Below are 16,501 nucleotides of genomic sequence, written 5' to 3' on the forward strand. Positions count from 1 at the left end.
AATTTCCCTGGAAGTGTCCAAGGCCAGGTTGGACAGGCCTTGGAGCAGCCTGGGACAGTGGGAGGTGTCCCTGCCCATGGCAGGGGGTGGAATGAGATATCTTGAAGGTCCCTCCCAAGCCAAACCATTCCATGATTCCAGGCCCCACAGCAAGGGAGGGCCCAGCACGAGAAGAGCACTCAGAAATCACCACAAGCAGCAGCCAGACATGGATGGGTTTGCAAGAACTCCCCAAATCACCCCAAATCGCTGGTCCCACCACCACGGCCCTGCTCCAGGCTCCTTCCCAGCACAACAGCTCCAAGCCCCAGCCCAGCCCAGGCATCCCAAGGTCCTGCAGGAGGAACCACGGACCCCACATCACCCCACAACCCCTCTGGGGCCCAGCTGGGACCCCACAAACTCCATGAGCTGAGGTTCTGCCTCCTGCCTCCAGCCTTCCACAGGGACACAGGGAGCAGGAGTGGGAGAGATCCGGGCTGGGTGCTTGTAAGAACAGGGGAATCCTTGAAGTGTCTCACGGGAAAGCAGCTGATCCTTGTGGATCAGGACATGCCTGGGTGCTGGGAGCTGCTGCAGCTCCTCCAGGTGAGCCAGGCTTTGCTTTTGGGGGTGGAAAATCCCACTGGAGCGTGGCTGGGTTAATTCGGGGCTCAGCTCAGGCTCAGCACGGAGGGATGAGCAGCTCCAAGGAGCAGCAGCAGCAGCAGGGAGGAGCAGGCAGGAGGGACGGGGAGAGGAGGCCACACACGGAGCAGTGCAGAGGGAGGAAACTCACGGATGCTCCTGACGGAGGCCCGGGACGGCTTGTCCGACCGGAAAGAGGCGGAAGCTGCTTCCAAACAAAAGAGAGACATGCTTAAACCAACGGGGACAGGCAGGGATCTGTTAGGAGAAACAGCAGGGCCCCCATGCTGTTAGGAACCCGCCGGGATCAGGGAGGGAGGGAGGGATGCAGCGGGATGGAAGACAAGGAGGGAGGGAGGCTTCAGTTTTCCTGTCTGGCACTGACAGCGAGAGGCCCAGGCTGGAGACCCCTCTGGCACATCCCCAAAGCCAACACAGCAAAAAGCTCCTGGGTCCCAGGAGACAAGAGCCCGATCTAGAGACATTCCTGATGTTTTCCAGAGCCACAGCAGGAACATCCTGTGCAGGCAGAGGAGCTGCCCTCCTTCCCTGGGAGGCTGCTCCAGAGGCAGCAGTGAACACCTGGGACAGCATTACCTGAGACTTTGGGGGTGGGGTTGCAGGAGAAGCCCCCGTTGGACTGGTCAGACTCCCTGAAGTCGAAGGTCTCCCTGGGCTTGGGTTTGTATTCCCGCTTGGGACGTGAGGCAGCCTCCCTCATCCTGGGACAGGGGAAAGAAACGTGGAAAAGCGCAGTGAGGAATGGAACAGGATGGGATCAACACGGTGTTTATCCTCCTGGGGGGCTGCACAGGGCAGGAAGGGGTTTGGAGACAGGGATTTGCACAAGTCCCTGTGCCGGAGCCTTTGGAATGTGGGGCTTCCCCAGGGTTTGGAGAGGGCCCACACATCCCAGGTTTTGCTATGGAATGCTCAGGAATTCAGGCCAGCAGAGGACACTCGTGCTGTAGTTTGAAAGCTCAGACTTGGCAGGATCCTCCCAGCTCCTCCCAGCTCAGGGCAGGCGCTGGATCCACTCTGCAGTTTCTCCCAGGAGGGAAGAGCAGCAGGGCTGCATGGCCAGATCCTCCCCAGAGCGGGGAGGCTGAGGAAGGAGAGGCAGGATGAGACTTCCTCAGCCCGGATTTGGGCTGGATCAGACCCCCAACACCCAACTAAATTCAAATCCCACCTGGAGCAGCCACAGGAATTGGCTTTTTCAAGGCTAGGTTGGACAGGGCTCAGAGCAACCTGGGGTAGTGGAAGGTCTCCCTGCTCCATGAGCCCCAAAATCCCTTCCAACCCCATCCACTGTGGGATTCTGGCATTCCAAGGGGGATTCAGGTGTTTGCAGAGGTTTCCAGGGACTCACCTGCGCTTGAGCTTCTCGGCCAGCTCGTCCAGGATCTGCACGGCCTGCCTGTGGTAATCCAGCTGGGCATCCACCAGGGCTGACAGCTGGCTCACCTGCTCGATCTGGGCAACACGGGGCTGGCATCAGCACCTGCTCCCAGCTGGGCACCCCTGCACTGCCCAGGAGGAGCTCTGGGATTCAGCTGAGACCATTCCCTACCACTCTGGGATTCCCAAACCCTTCCCAGTTGTGTTACCCACCCTCACCACCCTCAGAGGAGCGATTTTGGTGCCAGGCACAGACTCTGCTCTGGCCAAGAGCTGGGTCAGGGGCTAAACAAAGGCCCGTCACTCAAATCTGGGCTTTCCCAAAGCAGAATCACACGTGGGAAGAGAGGAGTGGGAATTGGTGTGTAATCAGTGCCTCCCTCAGGAGATCCCACCCCAGGGACACAGAACCCAGCTCTGCTCTCCCACACTCACATCTGTCTCCAGGAGGTTGTGCATGCTGGTCTCTGCCACTTCCTTGGACTCCTCAAACTTCTCCATGGCCTGCCGGAGCTCCTCGTCAGGGATCTTGCCCTGTCGCTTCTTCTTGTAGTCAAAGTCCAGGCGCCTCCCTTCCAGCTTCTTGAGATGGTGCTGGGGGAGGATGGAGAGAACAGGGAAGGGGGAGAAGCCAGAACCTTGGCAGGGCAGCTCCAGTTACAGGCTGAGTTCATTGGTGTCAGAAACCTGATCTCCTGTGGCTCCCACCTTTGCTCCAGGTGGGAGAGAGGCCCCAGGGTGTGATGGGGGAATGATTCCAGACCCTTTCCACTGAGGAAAAGGCTGCAGAGTGGCCCGGGTCTGCTCCCCACAAAGCTTTTTGGGAAGGTGAAGAGCTGTCCTGCTCCTTTCAGCTCCCCAGGAGCTGCAGGGATCTCTGGACAGCAGGAATGTGGGTTCTGGGCACTGCACTCCTGGATCTTAGGGCAGGGATGTTTAAAGCAGCCCCATGGAAATGGGGACAGACAGGCACTGAGGCAGCCCTTGGTGGTTATTTCACAGGCACTGAGGCAGCCCTTGGTGGTTATTTCACCCAGGACAGCACTGACAGTGAAAACTCCCTCAAGAGACTGCCCTGGGAAATTGGAGGTCGGGATGGATCCTGTTACAAGGCCTGCACTTGTCTGTGTGTAGCACACAGGAGCTGCTGAGCTCCCTGTTCTCCCAGTGAGACCCCAGAGGGATCTTTGGGATGCTGAGTAGAGACCTGAGGGGAGCTTGCTCAGAGCTTGGAGCCCAAATTTATCCCATCTGGGAGCTCGCAGCACTAAGAACCCATTTCAGCAAGCCCAGAAGGGAGCTTGGGATGTATCCCCATGGCAGCCTCCATCACACATGGCAAATGGAGAACCATTCCAACCTGCGTGCAGCCTTTTGGGCTGCTCAGGAGCAGCAGGAGCAGCGTTGGGCAGGGAGGAAATACCAGAGAGTCTGGAGGGAGAAAACACACACAGTGCAGGGAATTCCTGCCAGCCCCTGGCTCCCAGCACTCCAGAGCAGGCAGCTCCGCTCCCAAAGAGCCAAAATGCTCAGAGAGCAGGGAGATGAGAGAAAACCATGGGGGTGTTTACCTGGATCTCTTTCAGGTCCTTGTCACACAGGTTCTGCAGGGGATCAATGAAGTTCTGCTTGACCTCGATGTCCAGAGAGTCCTTCACCTCCGCCAGGCGTTTCATGGATTCACCAGCGTCCAGGAGAGCATCCCCTGCAGGGAGAGGGAGAGGGAGAAGGGGATGAAACAGCCTGAGGCCCAGGCATCTGCCTCACATCTCTTCCTTCTTCTGTCGGAACTCAAAATGTCCCTCAGACATTTTTAGAGGTTCCAGGCCTTGGTCAGAAGCATCTGAGACCCTGGCACAGCTGCAAACAGCTGTGATTTTGGGTTTGAGCCATGGAATGACTTACCAACTTTGGAGGTGGAACAAGCAGTCACAAAGGGTTAGATAGGATAGTAAAAGTAGTTACAAAACAGAGGGGAAATTTTTTAGTATTGTACAGGGGGGTTTTAGCACCTGTCCAGGGGGGGGTTTTACTTTGTACATGGGGGTCAGAAGTTCTAAGATGGAGGAAAGTGGGCTGATCCTGTTCTTCCTCCTTCTTCTTCCTCGCCTCCATGTTCTTGGTGATGTTGGCACTCACAGATTGGTTTAGAGTAGAAAAGCACTTTGTAATGTAGGTAGTAGGTATTGGGGGAAAACTATAAACATGTAACACGTAATGTACCATATAAAAGATAGAAAATCACCATTTACTATAGGTAATAGGCATTGGGGAAAACTATAAACATGCAATATGTAATATATCATATAAAAGATAGCAGCAGCCCTGGGTGGTGGGGGAGAAGAAGAAGACAGCAGACAGGGAGGATGTCAGGGTGTGTGTGTGCCTCTGCCCAGGCCGCTGACCAAGCAGCCTCAGCCCGAAAAGAAAATCTTTTAGATACCTCACAATAAACTGCCTTGAGACCCAACAACAAGAGCCTGTGCAGTTTTTCTTTGGAATCACGGGTTGGAGGAGGAATTTCACCACCACATGGGACCCCAGACGAAGCCTGGGGTTCCCACACAAGCCCTGCTGGGTCCCAGAATTGTGGGCTTGGAAGGTTCCTAAAGCCCATCGAGTCCCACCTTGCACCGTCCCAGGTTGCTCCAAGCTGGCTTTGGACAGTCCCACATTTGAAGTCTCTCACTGAAACCTGTTCAGGTCCATCCTTTTCTAAAGCTCTGGCCACTCTGACACTTAAGCCAGCAAAGCATATTCAGTGCTGGCTTTTTAGTGCAGAGAAAACATTTAGAGATGAAATTATTCCTGTGCAGCTTTGGCAAAACAACAATTTCAGCAGTGCATGAACACAGGAAAATACATGAGTGAGAGAGAGAGAGTCAAGGGAAAACATCTCTCCACTGTCCAGCTGGAAAAATCAATAGAACAGAAGTGATATTTCACTTGTAATAACTCTGAAAAACCTGGAAGGGAGGGAATGGAGCCCTCAGTGCTGCTTTAAGGAGGCCATTAAGGAAATAGAGTTTGTTGTGCTCTCCTAAAAGCTTCCTTCCCTTGCTCTCCTCAGTCCCTGTGAGCCAGGATTGATGCAGAGCTCTGAGCTGGCCAGGCAGGATCTCCAAAATCCTCTGTCAGCCCCAAAAGCAGCCAGAGGTTTTTAATTTTCCTGAGGCAAGGCAGCTCCTCCCTGCCCTGGCAGAGCCAGCTGTGCTGCCAGGGGCCATCACGTGTGCTGGGGATTAAAACTGATGTCACCAAAAGGCTTCACCCCCTCCTCCCTGCCAGTCACACGTGGCTCCAAGGAACAGCCAGAAGATTTCTTGGCTTCAGCCTCACAATGGAATCACAGCAAGGTTTGGCTTGGAAGGGATCCTTAAGAGCTCTGTGAAACTCCCGATTTTGCTCCATCCCATTGCTGATTTTCTGCTCAGTTTGGAGGGAAGTTTTTATTTCATGTGCAAATTTATCTCGGTGTTTAATAAGAAAGTGGATTGAGATGCAGGATATCTGGGATCACAGAATAACAGAATGGTTTGGGATGGAAGGAGCTTAAAGATCATCCAGTCCCACTTTCCACTATCCCAGGCTGCTCCAGCCTGGCCTTGGACACTTCCAGGGATTCAGGGGCAGCTGCAGCTGCTCTGGGCACCCCGTGCCAGGGCCTCACCCTCCTCACAAGCAGGAATTTTTTCCAATATCCCATCTAAACCTCCTCTCTTTCCCTTGGAATCTGCTCACTCTGGAAGCTTCTGAACCCCTTTTAAGCCCCACACACTTGTTCAGTGTTCAAAGTTCACCCAAACCCTTTCAGAATTCAGAGTTCCACCTCCGAAATGGATAAGGCCCCACTCCCCCTCCACAGTCCTGGGGGGCACTCACCGAAGTTGGAATCCTCTCCCAGCTCCTTCCCATAGCGGATCATGCACTCCCCCAGCAGCCCCTCGGACTGGGGGTACCCGGGGTTCTTCACCTGCCCACGGATCTTGGACATCGTGTTGAGCATGGTGAGCTTGGCTCTGGAAGCTGCCGCACAAACACCTCAGCCTCTGCCACCTCTGTGTTCCCTGCATCCCTCAGAAAGTCTTTTCCCCCCTCCCCGTTACACCCAAAGCCAAGAGGCTCCGTTGTCTCCATCCCCCAGAAATATTCCTCACTTCTTTTCCAAGACAGAAAGCAAAAATAGTTCCCCACTGCTTGGCCAGGAATGGCCAAAGGAGTTTCCCCAGCCCTCCCAGGGTCCCTGGAGTGCTCTCAGAGCAGCTGGTTGGAAGGATGCAGGGCTGACAGAGCCAGCCACCCCTTCCCAGCCCACAAACACCATTTTCCCTGCACATTCTGAGAAGAACGGGTCCCCTCAGGGCCTCTCTAGCTGCATCTGTTCTATCCCAGCTCAGCAGCCTGGATTTAGGGAAGGAGGGGTACCCAGATCTCCCCCTGATCCAAACCTGGAGCAAAAGGGACCTCCCTGATCTCCCTGGAAAGCTGGGAAGGGGACAGGAGAGGTGCAGGTCCTCACCTGGGTTGGGCTGGAGGTACTCTATGGTTCTGGTGAGAACTTCTGTCACAGCCTTGCTGGTCACGTCCACTTTCTGCAGGAGACACAAGAGCCCAGTGAGCATCAGCTCAGGGATTCAGCCAATCCCACAGGAGCCACGGGGTGGTTTTGGGGATTCCCCTGGTTCCCCACTTGTGGGAATGCAGGGCTTCCCTCTGGCTGCCCTGGGACCCTGGCAGGGGTCAGGAACCCCCTGGACAGAGCCCCCAGAGACACTGGCTGTGATCTCTGTCCATGGAAAAGAGTTTTCAATCTTACAGGATCAATTACCAGCTCTGAGTGTTCGATATCAGTAATAATTAAGTGTGGCACGGGTGCAAAAGTAAAATTTTAGGATTCTAGATGAGGGGTGCAAAGGGGACAAGGTGGAGGAAATTGGGTGTGCCTTGTCCTTTTTCTCCTTCTTCATGCCCTCCATGTCTCACTGTGGGGTTGGCATTTTTCTGTTGGCTCAGGCTGGGGACACACTGTCCAACGTGGGTGACAGATATTGGCACGTTCTTGTAAATCCAGCCCAGGGAGTTTCTGGTATTTAATGTTTGTCACATCCCACTGAGGGATGTTACAATTTAAAATAAATTTACAATTTATATTGTAAATGCAGCCCAGGGAGTTTCTGGTATTTAATGTTTGTCACATCCCACTGAGGGCAGAGCCCCACACGCTGCCCTGCAGGACAGAGCTGGGCAGGGCAGCAGAACATGTGAGAGATAAACAGAATAAACAACCTGGAAACCAGCACAGACCAATTATGGCTGATTCTTTGAAAGACAGAGACTTTTACAATCTCAGAATCATCAATATTACAGATCCTGACACCCACTCACTTTTTCCATCTCTTTGAAGTCATCGTCCAACTTGGTCCCTTCGGCCCCTCCGACCTTCTCGCTGACCAGCTGTGGAGAAAGAACAAGGGAGGGGGGTCAGGCACTGATGGAACCTTCCCACCTCAAGGAGGAATTCCTTGGGAGAAAATGGCAACAGGGATGCTCACACAGCACCTGCAAGAGAAAGGAGGTGGCAGGAACAGCCCAAAGCCACTCAAAAAAAACCCCACCAAAGCCCCAAACATCCCTGAGCACCCAAAGCTTGGTTCAGGCAGGATGTTCCTCACCCACCAGGAGCTCCACAGCTCCCTAAAATCCCAGCCCACGGCTCCAACTCCGACGCCAGCTGGGAAAAAACAAGCAGCACAAACGTCTCTCAGCTCCATTTGGAGCCAAGGACTGAGCTTCACACACGGCAAAATCCAAGTGAACAGGGAATGAACACGCTCAGCTCCCAGCAGGCAGCACAGAGCAGCCTGGGGAGAGCACAGACACCACTCTGGAACTGCTGGAGCAACTCAGGGGCTGGAATTCTTTGTCAGAGACGTTTGACAAGCTGGGAAGTCAAGGCTCATTTCATGGGAAAGCCTCAGCAGCTTTTGAGGGGATCCTCCAGTGCAAGAACAGCCCCAGGCCCTGACCTGCAGCGTTCCCTGCCCAGGGGTGACCAAATGTGGGAATGCAGAGCTTCCCTCTGGCTGCCCTGGCAAGTCTGGGACCCTGGCAGGGGTCAGAACCCCCTGGGCAGAGCCCCCAGAGACACTGGCTGTGATCTCTGTCCATGGAAAAGAGTTTTCAATCTTACAGGATCAATTACCAGCTCTGAGGGTTTGATATCAGTAATAATTAAGTGTGGCACGGGTGCAAAAGTAAAATTTTAGGATTCTAGATGAGGGGTCCAAAGGGGACAAGATGGAGGAAATTGGGTGTGCCTTGTCCTTTTTCTCCTTCTTCATGCCCTCCATGTCTCACTGTGGTGTTGGCATTTTCCTGTTGGTTCAGGCTGGGGACACACTGTCCAACGTAGGTGACAGATATTGGCACGTTCTTGTAAATGCAGCCCAGGGAGTTTCTGGTATTTAATGTTTGTCACATCCCACTGAGGGCAGAGCCCCACACGCTGCCCTGCAGGACAGAGCTGGGCAGGGCAGCAGAACATGTGAGAGATCAACAGAATAAACAACCTGGAAACCAGCACAGACCAATTATGGCTTTGATTTGGCAGTGGGGCAGAAAGACAGAGACTTTTACAATCCCAAAATCATCAATACCTCAGATTCCAACAACCAATGGCCCCAGCAACCCACCCCAAAGTGTCCTTCCCTGCAGCCCAGGCAGGGCAATGTTCCCCTCCCAGCCCCTGCACTGCCTGGGGATGCAGGAATGGGAACTGGCCAAAATTGGAATCATGCCTGAGGTTGGAAAAGATCTCCAAGACCGTGGAGTCCGACCATGTCCACCCCTAAGCCATGTCCCCAGGTGCCACATCCGTGTGTTTTTTGGACACCTCCAGGGGTGGGGATTCCAGCACTGCTCTGGGCAGCTGTGCCAATGCCTGGCCACCCTTTCCATGAACAAATTTTCCCTGATTTCCAATCTAAACCTTCCCTGGTGCAACTTGAGGCCGTTTCCTCCTGTCCTGTTGTTCCGACCCCCACCTGGCTCCACCCTCCCTCAGGGAGTCGTGGGGAGCAATTAGTGATTATTTTGCCCCAGACAACAGCAAATTCCCCATCCAGACATCCAAAGTGCTCTGGGAAAGCTGGCAGTGGCTCCCAGGGCTCCACGCCTGCCCCGGGGCATTGCCAGGATTCCTCCTGTCTGTGCTGAAAACTCCAGATCTGAAGGAACAATCGGGTTTGTTTACTTCAACATCAAATATTTGATTTTTATCGAGGCTTTCTTCCTCTGGAACACTCCTGCTCCCATGAGGATACAAAATGGGACTGGATGTTTTCTGAGGAAGAGGGATCTCTTTAGGGAATTAAACGGGTTCAGAAGCACCTGGAGACACCAAACAAGCCCCAGGGAAGGGAAGGGAAGGGAAGGGAAGGGAAGGGAAGGGAAGGGAAGGGAAGGGAAGGGAAGGGAAGGGAAGGGAAGGGAAGGGAAGGGAAGGGAAGGGAAGGGAAGGGAAGGGAAGGGAAGGGAAGGGAAGGGAAGGGGAAATAGGAAAGGAAAACGAGAGAGGAAAGGAAGGAAAGCTCTCCTGGTTCACCCAGCTCTGGATTTCACTCTCCTACTCTCACCCTCTGATAAGGGACACAGGACACAGCCAGAGTGAACCAGGCTGGGCAATCTCTGCTCCTTGCTCCCCATTCCCTGTTCCCCAATCCCTGCTTCCCTGCTCCCATTCCCTGCTCTCAATCCCTGCTCTCAATCCCTGCTCCCTGCTCCCATTCCCTGCTCCTCAATCCCTGCTCTCAATCCCTGCTCCCATTCCCTGCTCCTGTGCAGCCCTCGGCAGCAGCTCCAGGGGACAGATCCCATCACTCCCAGCAGATGGAGAACCCATCCCAGTGGGATTTCCTGCTTTCCTTAGACACCAGGGGTGCCAGCACACCCCCCAGCCCCGAGCTGGCCAGGCACACTTCTCTCTGGAGCCTGGAAAACACCCCAGGAGCAGCTGCCAGGCCAAGCTCAGCAGGGCTCAGCTCTGCCCCTGTCCCCTGCCAAGAATCCCGCTGCCAGAACGGGATCCCCTCCACCAAGGTGGCACCCCCAGAAACCTTCTCTGTGCCCTAACACACCTGGGAAGGGTGCAGCCATCCCAAGCAGTTCCAATCCCACTTTTCTCCCAGGATTTGTGGCTTGGGAAGCTGTGAATAACAAATAACCCCTGCCAGGACTCTGCTCTGAAGAGCTCGCCTGCCAGGCTGCCAGAATCCATCCCCACAGCCATTCCGGAGGCTCCACACCCTCTGGAAAGCCCAGGGAAGTGAAGGAAGCAAAACCCCCTCATTTCCAGACTAATTTAATCCTCCTTTTGACGTCCAAGAAGTGCTGCTGCTGCCCTGCTGGGAGGGAATAATAAGATTGAGGTTCTCTCCCTGCTGGCTCTAATTAAAGTGGGAGGCGTCAGCACGGGAGGAGAGGAGGAGGGAATCCACCCCCACATCCCCCAAACCCATCAGGAAGGGAGACAAACCAACACAGATCCCCCCAGACACGAGCCTGGAGGAGCTGTCAGCAGCTCCTGGTTTAAGCTGGAGCCTCACCACACTCAGGGAGCCCAATTTCCAAGGTGCCCCATTGTGCATCCCCATTGTGCTGCCCACAAAGGGCCTGGGAGGGATGGGAAGGGGGTGGCTGCCTTGCCCTGGCCTCTCCAGGATGGATGGATGGATGGATGGAAGGAAGGAAGGAAGGAAGGGTTTATCCATACATTGTTTGGCCTAAGGGAACTGCAAAGCAGTTGGAGGAATGCTGGCGCTGCAGATCCCAGCAGCCCTTCCCCCAGGAAGCAGCCATGGGACTTTTTGGAGGATGTGCTGACAATTCTTCTACATTTTGATTTCTTGAGCAGCCAGGAGAAGGTTTGGGATACATCCCTGCTCCCCTGGTTGGGATCTCACCTCTCCCGAAGCCAGACTGGGAAAGGATGGTGAGAGCAGACATGGAAATGGTTAAAAACCAAAGCAAAGCAAAGCAAAGCAAACCAAATCAAACCAAACCAAACCAAACCATTCCCTGGGAGTGGAAGAGCAGAACAAGTCTGGCCTCCCTGGTTTCTGGATGGGGAAACATCCAATGGGTTCACCCTGGGAGCAGCAAGAGCCTTTGGCCAAACACTTCCCAGAGCAAATATTGGCCCAGGGCGCTGCAGCTGGCACAATCTGTGCCACTTGGCTGCTCCTGGCAGATATTTCACCTGGAATTCCACCCACAGGGAGGTGAGAGGTGAGGGAGCCTGTGTCCATCAGCTGAGGAGGCAGGAGCACACCCCGCTCGCTCCCAGCTGGGTTTAATTAAAAGGATGCAGCTCAAATGGGCCCCAGATGGCTCCAGCCTGAGGTGGGGGTGCAGGGAGGTGCCCCAGGTTCCTGGGAGCTCAGCATCCAGCCAGGCTCATCATCAGGAGAGCTCATCCAGAGGGACTGGACACAGCCTCTCTCCACCCAAAGCTGCTCCAGCCATGCTCCACAGCTTCATTTTGGAGCTTCATTTTGGGGGATTCCTGCAGATTCCTTGGCAGGGCTCATCCAGAGGGACTGGACACAGCCCCTCTCCATCCAAAGCTGCTCCAGCCATGCTTCATTCTGGAGCTCACAGGGGATTCCTTCAGATTCCTTGGCAGGGCTCATCCAGAGGGTTTGGACACAGCCCCTCTCCACCCAAATCTTGTCCAGCCACGCTTAATTTTGGAGCTCATGGGGGATTCCTGCAGATTCCTTGTCAGGGGTCATCTAGAAGGATTGGACACAGCCTCTCTCCACCCAAAGCTGCTCCACAGCTTCATTTTGGAGCTCACAGGGGACTCCTTCAGATTCCTTGGCAGATTCCTTGTCAGGGCTTAACCAGAGGGATTGGAGACAGCCCCTCTCCACCCAAGGTTCCTCCAGCCATGCTCCACAGCTTCATTTTGGAGCTTCATTTTGGGGAATTCCTTCAGATTCCTTGGCAGGGGCGTGGGAATGGCAGCAATCCTGACTTCCCCTTGTGGGGGAAGATCTCGGGAAGGAAAGAGCTGCTGCTGGAAGGAGCCAGGGTGGCCAGGGGAGAGGCAGGAATGGTGTGTGTGCATGGAGAGGGGCCAGGAGGGATGCCCAGGGATCCTCCTGGCAGCTGGACTGGGGAAGGAAGGTGGGAATGCTGCACAGCTGCTCCCGGCTCCCAGGAGTCTGGCTGGGATGTGCCTGGGGAAATTCGGGAGCACGGAAGGTTAGGAGGGATTTTGGGAGCAGAGCTGGGCAGTCCCAGCTGGGGAATTCCTGCATCGCTTCAGGTGGAGAGAATAAAAGGTGATTTTTGGGCTGCAGCATCAGCAAAATTCCTGATAAACCTGGGAAGGTGCCAGCAGCCAAAATTCCCCTGCTGAGGAGCTCCTCAAAAGCTGGAGAAGGGCAGAATTCCAGCACAGCCACCCTGAAGGTCTCATCTGCCCAGCTCGTGGATGAGCGAGCCCAAATCCGTGTTATTCTCTGCTGATCACCAGCTTCCCCACGGGATTTCACAGACCTCATTTTGCTATTTTGCTCTCCAGCCTTTAAATATTTTAAAATGGGAAATTATCCCTAATTCCCTCAGCCTCAAACAAGCAAAACACACCAAGAGAAGCCCAAAAATCAGGGCTTTTTTTAAACTCACTTTCTTTTTTTTCCCATCGCAGTCAGCTCTATTTATAACACATCAAACATTCGCCATCCTTGCAATCAAAACAGTTCCCTACAGTCGACTGAAAACCTTATTCCTGCAGACTCTGGGGTATCAAAGCCTTCCTCTTCCTCCCCTCCACCCTCCCAACAGCAAGTTCCCCTCAAGAAACACAGAAAGAAACCCACAGATGAGCAAAGAGAGAAGCAGCTCTACCCTGGCTCCCTTCATCCCAGCCCAGGGTGAAAAGCCAGCCCACAAACCCAGGGAAAAAGGGGTGGGAATGTTCTGAACCCCCAAAGCTCAGCACAGGAGGAGGAGTGAAGGAAACCCGGGGTTAACTGGGATTGCTGGTGCCCAGTTTAATCGTGCCCAATGGCACAGATTTGTGGGATGCTCCATAAAACCTAAACAGAGGCACCAGCACCTCCCCAGCTTGGCAGGGTGTGACTCTGGGCATTCAGCTTCGTTTTGGGTCATGCCCATCATCCTGCAGAGCCAACGTGACCCTGCCCAGCTCCGGGGGTGTGTGTGAGCCTGGGAACACAGCACGGGCCTTCAGCCACTCAGCCAGTGGGGCCTGGCAATGGCAGGGCTGGAAAGATCCCAAAACCTCCTGGAAAAACACAGCAGCCCAGCTGCAGCGCCGGGAAAAGCCTGGGGGTTCTCCTGGAGTGCCCCACATGGCTCTGCTGCCACGCAGCTCCCTGCAGAACCAGCTGGTCCTGGGAGGTGTCCTGGGCCACCCCGGGATCCCAGTCCTGGTGGGAACAGCCCAGCCCTGGATCCCATCCCAGGATCCCATCCCAGGATCCCAGCTCTGATGGGCTCAGCCCATCCCAGGATCCCAGCCCTGGTGGGCTCAGTCCATCCTGGGATCCCATCCCAGGATCCCAGCCCTGGTGGGCTCAGCCCATCCTGGGATCCCATCCCTGTGGGCTCAGCCCATCTCAGGACCCCACCCCAGGACCCCATCCCAGGATCCCAGCCCTGGTGGGAACAGCCCAGCCCTGGATCTCAGCCCATCCTGGGTTCCCAGCCCTGGATCCCAGCACATCCCAGGATCCCATCCCAGGATCCCATCCCAGGATCCCAGTCCTGGTGGGCTCAGCCCATCCTGGGATCTCAGCCCATGCCGGGATCCCAGCCCTGGTGGGATCATCCCATCCCAGGATCCCATCCCAGGATTCCATCCCAGGACCCCATCCCAGGATTCCACCCCAGGATCCCATCCCAGGATTCCATCCCAGGACCCCATCCCAGGATCCCATCCCAGGATCCCAGTCCTGGTGGGCTCAGCCCATCCTGGGATCTCAGCCCATGCCGGGATCCCAGCCCTGGTGGGATCATCCCATCCCAGGATCCCATCCCAGGATCCCACCCCAGGACCCCATCCCAGGATCCCATCCCAGGACCCCATCCCAGGATCCCATCCCAGGATCCCATCCCAGGATCCCAGCCCTGGTGCCTGCCCCAGAGCAGCAGCAGCCCAGCTTGGGGCGAGCTGGGCACACCCACAGCCCAGCTCACACTGGTCTGAGCAGCTCCTGACCTACTTTGAGCAGAAGAAAACAGATCCCAGTGTTTATTGTGCAGAGCAGGGGAGGAACAATTGCCTCCAGCCTTGGAGGAGGGAGGCATGCTCCCAAGCTCCCAGAGGCTGCCCCATCCCTGGCAGTGCCCAAGGCCAGCTTGGATGGAGCCTGGAGCAGCCTGGGACAGTCCAAGGTGTCCCTGCCATGGCAGGGTGGGACTGTGGGACCTGCAAGGTCCCTTCCAACCCAAACCACGCCGTGACCCGGGGATTTCTCACATCCCCTCCTGGCAAACCGGAGGAGGAGGAACAGCAGCCAGAGCTCTCAGCTCCAGCCCCTCTAAGCACACCCTGCTGCTGGCTCCAGATGGATCCCTATGGATCTGACCTGCCTGGGGGCACCTGGACACCCCACCAGGCACTCTACTGTCAGATCTTCCAGAGGAACAGCTCCCAGGAACATTTCCACCCCATCAGCCAACCCTCAGCCTCCTCCTGCAGCTCCTTCCTTGTGTTTTTCCCACTCCCATCTTCCAGTCCTGGCTGAGCCTTGCACCCAAGTGCTGGGGATGAGCTCCACCATGGAACCACGGAATGTCTGGCTCGGAAAACACTCGTGCCAAGGCACCTGAGGTGCTTGGCTGCCTCCAGACACGTGCTCAGGGAAAACGTGTCTCAGAACAGCCCGAGCTTCCCACCCCCTCAGCAGCTGAGACGGAGATCTCTCCCCTCCCCAGAGCACCACAGGAATTCCTTGATCTGGAGCAGGAAGGTCAGGCTGGAACAATGAACAGCTCCTTCCCTTCCCTCTGCCCAGGAGGAAAGGCTTCCCAGGGACCTCGGGTCGTGAGCTTATCCTATGGAAAAGGCAAGGAAGAGCTGCACAGGGAAGAACTGCACAGGCGGCTCTCCTGGAGCCACCTGCCAGCCCTCCTCCTCCTCCTCCTCCTCCTCCTCAGGATCGGGTGACTCATCTCCATCCAGCAGATGGGCTGCAGGAATGAGGGCAGGGGGAATTAAAGGCAAACCCAGGATTGCAGCAGCAGCAGCAGCAGCAGCAGGCAGCCAAGGGCACTGGGAGGATGCTCTGCAATGCAGCTGCTCCTTCCTGCCTTTGGGAATTCCTCCTCTCCTGGGCTGCAGAGCTCAAACCCTGCCTGGGAGCCCTGGTTAGCAGGCTGCCTGCTCGCTGGGGTGAGCTCGCAGCTCTTTTTGCCAGCAGGAGACAGAGAAGGGCACAACCCTCCCTGCAGAGAAGTCTCATCCCAAAGGATGAAGGTTTCCATAGGAGTCTTGGAATGCTCGTGCTGGAGGGATGGAGGCACCTCCCAACAGCCATTTGCAACCTGTTTTCTCCTGTTATTAATTCTCACGCGCTCCAAACCAAACCAGACACAATTTCTGCTCAGCTGGGAAAAAAAAAAAATCATGGAATTGGGTCAAGTTCCAGGGAAAACACCAACACGTATGGAGCAGTGTGGCAAGCACATTTCTGCCCCTCTCAGGATTTTTCATAGAGGTGCACGGAGAGAAATGAAAAAGAAAACAATTTCTATTTCTGCTCTTTGTTTTTCCTATGTGGAATGTGTTTGGAGAATTGTTTACCTGGGGTGATGCTTGGTTGGATTCTGGTGAGGATTGTTTGAGCCTGGTGGCCAATCCAACCCACCTGGGGCTGGACTCTCAGAGAGGGTTACAAGTTGTGTGAGAGTTAGAGAAATTAGTATGGAGTTTGAGTATCCTCCTTTTATATAGTATATTAATGTATTTTAGCACAGTTAAAATAAAGAAATAATTCACCCTTCTGAATTGAGTCAGACATTGTCATTTCTCCCCACTGGCTTCACCTGCATTTACAACAGAGCAGCAGCAGCTCCTCTCTCCCCTCACACACTTCCAGTGACTTCAGCAATTGAGAGGAAGCTCACCAAACTGAGGGGAAACATGGAATATTTGCCTTGCAAGCAGACTTCCTGCACAGCCTGCCCGTGTCCCATCCCAGTGAATCACAGCCTGGCTTTCCCAAAGCTGCTGAGCCATCACTCCTGGGCAGCTCCACCCAGCCCCAGCCCTGGGGCAGCAGAGCCAGCAGCTCCTCGCCCTCCAAGGAGGCTCCTGAGATGGGACAGAGAAGTGCAAAGCACTAAAAGTGCTTCCCAGGAATCACAATTCTTGTTTTTCCCAGCTGCAAAGCTTCAGGGCGAGCAGCCTTGTCCTGCAGTCAGCGTTTGGAGGGTCGGC

At 55.1% G+C, this 16,501-nt stretch overlaps 1 protein-coding gene across 2 annotated transcripts in view; it reads right to left on the reverse strand.

The window, feature by feature from the left end:
- The window catches only part of SH3GL1 (SH3 domain containing GRB2 like 1, endophilin A2), a 28,734-nt gene that overhangs the window by 2,929 nt on the left and 9,304 nt on the right, over window positions 1–16,501 (reverse strand). The window contains exons 2-9 of one of the 2 annotated variants that reach the window (XM_077788811.2): window positions 7,414–7,482; window positions 6,548–6,620; window positions 5,911–6,054; window positions 3,600–3,733; window positions 2,464–2,622; window positions 2,000–2,103; window positions 1,225–1,349; window positions 779–832 (exon numbers count right to left, since the gene is read on the reverse strand). In XM_077788811.2, coding sequence (XP_077644937.1) covers window positions 779–832; window positions 1,225–1,349; window positions 2,000–2,103; window positions 2,464–2,622; window positions 3,600–3,733; window positions 5,911–6,054; window positions 6,548–6,620; window positions 7,414–7,482 — 862 coding nt within the window. The remainder of the gene's footprint in view (window positions 1–778; window positions 833–1,224; window positions 1,350–1,999; window positions 2,104–2,463; window positions 2,623–3,599; window positions 3,734–5,910; window positions 6,055–6,547; window positions 6,621–7,413; window positions 7,483–16,501) is intronic. The other variant, XM_077788812.2, reaches the window with a different exon arrangement.

This window comes from Lonchura striata, chromosome 28 (assembly GCF_050655825.1).
Source record: "Lonchura striata isolate lonStrDom1 chromosome 28, ASM5065582v1, whole genome shotgun sequence".
Lineage (NCBI taxonomy): Eukaryota > Metazoa > Chordata > Aves > Passeriformes > Estrildidae > Lonchura > Lonchura striata.